The 6,605-nt window shown below is 40.0% G+C and overlaps 1 protein-coding gene across 5 annotated transcripts in view; it reads left to right on the top strand.

Annotated features, from left to right (window-relative positions):
• The window catches only part of KIAA2012 (KIAA2012 ortholog), a 126,098-nt gene that overhangs the window by 41,723 nt on the left and 77,770 nt on the right, over nt 1-6,605 (top strand). For all 5 annotated transcript variants that reach the window (XM_019523504.1, XM_019523503.1, XM_019523502.1 and 2 more), the window contains exons 10-11: nt 212-403; nt 1,572-1,700. In XM_019523504.1, the coding sequence (XP_019379049.1) occupies nt 212-403; nt 1,572-1,700 (321 nt within the window). The remainder of the gene's footprint in view (nt 1-211; nt 404-1,571; nt 1,701-6,605) is intronic.

Here is a 6,605-nt window from a genome sequence, read left to right as displayed (position 1 = left end):
GCCCTGCAAATTAGCAGCATGGAGAACACCTGCATGTGCAATGCGTGCAGTGTGCGGCATCACGGACAGGTCTGCAGTGCATACCACATTTGCACACTCATCTGGACCCACCCCTTCTATTTGTGTGTGTGTGTATCTGTTTCTCTGCAGAATATATTATTTTATTTTATGCAGGCCTTTATTATTGTACTTTTTACATGATTCTTCCTAGATGATGATTCAGTTACCCAAAATGCAGCCCCAACATTAGGTCTGCTGTCCTGCATACATAGGAAGAAGATTCCAGTGACCCAGAGCGGCAGAGAGAATTTGAAAACTTCTGGCAGCAGCATATTCACAAACAGCACTTCTCAGGCTCTCCCCACGGGAACCATTCACGGTGCTCTACCAGAAGAGCTGAGAGGTAACAGTCACAACTGTATATGTTTGTACTATGCATGGAATCTGCAGATATGTTCTTCTGTTCACACGGCACATACTAGAGAGGCACAATGGATCTTTTCTCCTTTTTTAAAGCCAGAAATAAACATGCTGCTTTTAGCAGCAGCACTGTGAATTTCAGGAGTTGTTTAATATTTGATGGGCAAGTTTCTGAGAAAAGAAAGGTCCCATTATAAAATGCCATTAGAAAAGCATGCACGATAACATGGATTATTAAGACACAAAAAAGGGAAGAGACAACAAATCATATAGATGATGTATCCAGTGGGAAGGAGTTAGCTACCCTCAGCAACAAATATACATGACAAAAAGCCAGCATAGACCATCTGCTTGTTCACAGGCATGCTGGCTAAATATGAAGTTAAAAATTCACAGAGAGAAGTCACTAATCTCCAAAGACCTATTGTTAGAAAGTGCAATTCAGTTGAAGCCAATGAAAAAATACTCATTTATACCAGAGGTACTTGGATCCCATTCCAATTAAACATGTGCTTTTACTAATCCACTGTTTTGTCTATATGCCAGCTAATGATAGCATCCAAAAGTAATGACCAGCTAGCAGCAGTTTCTAAAGTTACCAGTATATCAGGAAGAGTAAAGATAATGGGTTGTCACCAAAGTACAATTCCATTTACAGAGTATAGAATAGAGCAGCAAGGGGAAAAGGAAAATACTCTTAGTGATTTTCATTTGAAGATTATTTTTCACGTCAGTATAAATAGTCATGTCCAGAAAATATGAACACTGTGTAATAATAACCCTTGATCAGATCACCCCCAGGCTTTGTGGGAATGGAGTTCAGAACCCAACTCCTGACATCAGTCTGAATTTCACAGCTGAGGACTGTCTTTATGTAGAGCACGACCAAAATCCTGAAATAACGCATATGAACTGTGGGGATAACTTTCAAAATCTAGACCTAATTTTATGCTCTGTCCCATCCCCTGTAATGGAATATGATTCTTTAGCATCAGCCTACCCTGAATCATACTATGACAATGTGGTCACAGTTTTCGGTAGCTTTGTACATATATTTTCATAGAAATATCATAACTCTTATTGTCTCTATTTCAATGGATTTCGAGGTGAATTAGTGTGTCAGTAATGTTGCTCATTTTTATGCTTTCCAGAGTGTCATAATGGCACTTCACTAGGCAGCCTCATAATGGGTCTGGATGGAGAAATCATTTGTCTGTCTCTCTTGGAATCTGTCCAAAATGCTGATGTTCCTAATCAGTTGAACTTCAGTTCAGGTGAAGGTAAGAACACATTATCTGACGTAGTTTTCTTTCTAAGACAGAGGAATTGCATCTATAACTTTCAAAGGTTCAGACAACCCAAATAAAAAAAACAGACCCAGATCACTGCTTCTCTCTTCTTATTGACACAGTATAATTTTTCTTCATTCAGACAGGATAGCTAATATTTGCACAGCAAGTTTACTTGTGCTGTACAATAGAAGAGATCATGAAATGTGTATTATGAGTGGGGGGTACTGTGTGGTGCAGATGCATTTTTAAAAGGTTTTCAAAGCTGCTTTGGAATTTGCCCAATGTAAACAATATATTTCTGTCCTTTATAGTGAGTCTCAAAAGGAGGAGGCAGCTAATTTATAATCTGCTCAGGTATTTGTGCTATGTGCTTCAGACAGCCAAAGTGAATCATCTTCTGACAGACATGTTATGCAATCTTGAAAAACTGCCTGGCGTGCTAGCTTGTGGAAAAGGAGAATGGCTTGTTTTGGGAAAGGGCCATCTCACAGAAAAGAAAAAAAGGAAGGAAAAGAAAAAAGTCCAAAGATGGTATTGCCAAACCAACAACCACTGCAAAGTGTACAGCAACAAAGCAGTATTTAATGAAAAAAAAGTGATACAATCTGTTGAAGGGAGAGTTGAGGGGGTGTTAAATTGAAGGTTACTACAGCAGCAGCTGGCCCATATCAGTAAAACAAAGGACCCAAGTCATTTGACCAGTAAATACCATACATTAGCCTTTGGTCCCCTGCTTAATCTTTATCTTAAAACCCAGATCCTGTCCTAGGAGAAGGGCTCCATACCTTGCCCGGTTAAGACATTATCTCTTATTTCTCACAATGAAAGTACTACAGCTTCTTACCTCAATGGCCTGATTCACTACTGACTTATTTGTGCTCCCTTCTTTGGTGTAGAGGGTCCATATACTGAAAATCTCCCTGCCATAGGACACCTTCTTCTGCTGTGCTTCAGCTATTCTCCCCAGGAGCCATAGGCAGTTGGGGACTTGGCAGGATGCTCTTAGCTTACAGAGTGCCAAAGTCATTTTTAGTTATCCCAAATGAAGGCAACATCAAAGGTGCTGCTGAACTTCCTGTTTCTCTCTCCTCTCCCCCTTGGTGCTTGCTTGTTAATGCATCAGTGTGCTTTCATTGTGTCATCTACTTCATTTACTGGAAGAAACAATTTTTTTCTCTAACAGTATTGCAGTCAAGTCCACAATACAGCAAAAGCCAGCTGCATATTTCTAAGTCAGTGATTCTCAACCATGATGCTGCAGCAACCTGGGGTCCCTTAAGTCCTTTTCAAGGGTGCCACAGGGTGCCATGCAGTGTCAGCACTGTTAGGTGTGCAAACATAATTCACAAGATAAAACCAGAGATTTCAAATAGAAATTCATAGTGTTAACCATTCCACCCTGTTGTGGTCTTTCTGAGTTCCTTGCAACAGAAGAACTGGTCTATTACTTTTCTGTAATCAAAAAACAAACAAAAGCTATGAGCTAGCATTTTCCAAGGGGTGCCTCGAGTCTAAAAAGGTTGAGAACCACTGTTCTAAGTAAAAGGATGCTTCCTTTGATTGCCCATCCTGCAAATTCACTGTCATCCAAAAGTCAAGCTGGGTTTACATCATCATAAATAATATAGAAACCTGAAGGGCAAGTTAGGCCTTCAGTTACATGCATCTAGCTCTAGTCACCAGTAAGTTTGCACAGGTGTAACAGGTTGCAGTTAAACAATCAAGTTGCTATACAAGAAGGAATGGAATGCAGGTCATACTCTCTTAGCTTTATTAGCTCTTTAGGGCTTCAAGCAGCAGCACAAATACATCACTTAACAAAGCAAATGTGGCTGTGAATATGCATAGAAAGCAGAATGTTGATTCCAAAGGTGCCATTTTTACTTAACCTCTTTTGAGGTCGGAGTTGCAATTTTAGATTTGATTCTAGAATCTTTGTGATAGAAGGAAGGATGCGCACAACTTGCCTTTAGTGTTCAGCCCTGAGTTTGCAGGCCTGGTGTAGCAAAGAACAAAGGATGAGATGCTGTTCTTATCTATACCTTGTTATGCTGAGGGTATCACACCAGAGAGTCATTTCTCTTACGTAGAAGAAGCCTAACACATAATTGGAAAAGAAGCTTGGAGTGCTGTTCTATCATGTTATAGACCAGCAGGCATTCCTTTGGGCATAGGGTAAGATAATGAAGCTCTATAATTATATTAGAGGAAAGGGTTTAACCTAGATCAAGATTCATTTGGTTTCTTTTGTTATGAAGAAAAAGCCTCATAAATGATAGCTTAAAATGCTAGTGTGTGCTAGAACTAGAGAGTATCCCCTTTAAAAGGCACATAGTTGAGGTAATGCATTGTGTAATCATATCACATGTATGTGAACTATATAAACCAGACTACTTAAAAAAGAGAGGAAAAAAAAGATTTGAAAATTGTTTCAAGGATAGTTACTTTCCCAAGGCCCCATCTATCCTGACTTTAAACCATGCTTAAGAATGGTGTATGACTGAGTGTCCGACCTGTTAGTTCAGGGGTGGCCAGGCATCCTCTGTGCATGGCACATGGTAGATCAGGTAGGGCACAGGCAGCACAGTTGGAGATAGGGCAGGAAGCAGAAAGCAGAACAGCAGATCAGAGAAGGAGCACAGGACAGGGAGCAGAAAGCAGAGGAGCAGACTGGACAGGGGAAGGGGATTGGAGTGGCACTTGAGGAGGATACAGGGCTAATTAGTGGCACTTGCCAAAAAGCTTGGTCCCATTGTATTCATTTGTTTACTAATTTCATTTTATAGCCAGTGAATGTGATGTTGATTGAAGATACTAAATAAGGCTATTGTTGAATCTTTGCCAGAGGTCCTGTCTCAAACCAACTTAGTTTTACTAGAGCCTATAAAATTAAAATTTCAAGCTCATTTTTTAAAAATCAGAGCCATAAGCCACAAGAGGGTGTGCAAATGTGAAACTACAGTGATATGATCCCTCAGGATAGGACTGCTTTGGACTTCACTGGATATACGACCAAATACTAGGTGTATTGTGAGGCACAGAGGAAGAAGCAGAATATCTTCACTGCTTGTTTGCAGATACACACTGCAGTGGCTTGTTGCTTCATTTAATTTAAAACAATCACCTTACATGTACATAGCGGGGTGGGGAACAATTAAGGAAAGTAACTTTGGAGAAGTAATTGCTAAAAAAATGCAATACCTATAAGCAACCAAAAAAACATGAGACCTCCAGAAAACCTCCAGAGTTTAGATAAGGGGTGTCCAACTCATTTGACTCTGCACATTAGATGTAGACCATGGGTCTTCTCGCAGGCTGGAGTGGGGCAGCTTATTGGTATGGCTGCTGGAGCTACTGTGCTGCTGGGGCCAGACACAGGTATGGGTGAACCAGGTGGCCACCTGGGGCCCAGCTGGAAAGGAGCCTAAAATGTTGAAAATAAGAATTATTATTATCATTATCTATGGCAAAGGGGGGCTTAATACTAAAAGTTCACCCAGTGCCGCCAGGAGTCTAGGTACGGTGCTGTGTGCTGTTGTTGTGCCTCCAGAATCCCGGGGTGAATGCTACTGCCACTTGCCCTCCCTTTTCCCTTACTGCCAATTGTAGTCACCAATAGCAACCAAAGACCCCAAATTCAGTGTCAGGCAAAAGGGTATAGTTCGAGTGGCAGCGGCATTTATTTCGTGGGCTCCAGAGCTGCACCAACACAGTGGCTCTGACAACTGCATTGACCAGCCCCCTGCACTTAAACCACTCACAGGCTACATGCGACCCGTGGCCTCTCAGCTACACAGCCCTAGTTTAGATTATGAAGCATTATAAATAAAAATGCATTTGGCCTCTTTTTATTTGCCTGGTTGTGTTTGGAATTATCACAGGTCGTGTGTTTTAAAGTTTTCTGCAGAGTCATGAAAGCTAGGTTTTTTTCTTAGTAACATAAAAGCCAAAATTCTCATGTTCACTGGAAACCATGAGCTGGAGTTTTAACAGAAACATATAAAATGGCAAGACTTAAGTTGACAAAACTGTGCTAGGCATATGTACAACTGTAATACTCTTTACAGGGATTATTAGGGGTGGGTGTGTGTGTATGTGTGTGTGTGTGTGTGTGTGTATATATATATATATATATATATATATAAAATAGATATACGTATTTACCTCTTCATTATCATAGTTTTTCTTAAAGGATCCTCTTCATTCTGAGAGAGAAAATTAACATGTATTATACAATTTACCTCACTTTTTGGTCTAGAAAATGTCTTCAAGCACCATATTTAATAATTAATGTCCGTTCTCATTTTTTTCATTCTCTAAAGCTTTCACCCTTGAACTCTACAAGCAACAATTAACATTAATGAAGTTTTCATTCCATGATGTTTGTTCCCAGAATCCTAAATTAACATGTTTATTCAGATTCTCTTTCTTCCTGTGTCCCTTGCTATTTAAGCATGATTATCTTTGTTCATATTCCAAGAATGACAAATATTGCCATTCAAACTCACACAAGTTAGTTAAACAATATAAAGCCAAAATCAGATAAAATAGACAAAGTTAATGTGTAAATATTTGTTTTCTCATCAGATTACTTATTGGTTAACTTTGTGTGATAATTGCAGTGACTTTAAGGGAGAAGGAGAGTCTGTGTGTGTGCACGCACATGTGTCTCTCTTAGTCATGATAAGATTTGTTTCTTACTCTGCAACCGTTTATCCCAAGCCTGAGGGGCACCACTCCCATTCCAAGATGTCATAGTCACTGTCACTAGAAACTATTAAAAAGCCTTCTATGACCAGGTCACAAAATCCTTAGATGCAGGGGTAGCAGTGGACGTAGTCTTTCTGGACTTTAGGAAGACCTTCGACACTGTCTCTCACCCCATTCTCATTA

This window comes from Gavialis gangeticus, unplaced genomic scaffold (genome assembly GCF_001723915.1).
Source record: "Gavialis gangeticus isolate Ggan-Ray unplaced genomic scaffold, GavGan_comp1, whole genome shotgun sequence".
In the NCBI taxonomy this organism is placed as follows: Eukaryota; Metazoa; Chordata; order Crocodylia; family Gavialidae; genus Gavialis; species Gavialis gangeticus.
Note: the sequence above shows the minus strand (reverse complement) of the source record. Positions and strands in the feature narration are given on the sequence as shown.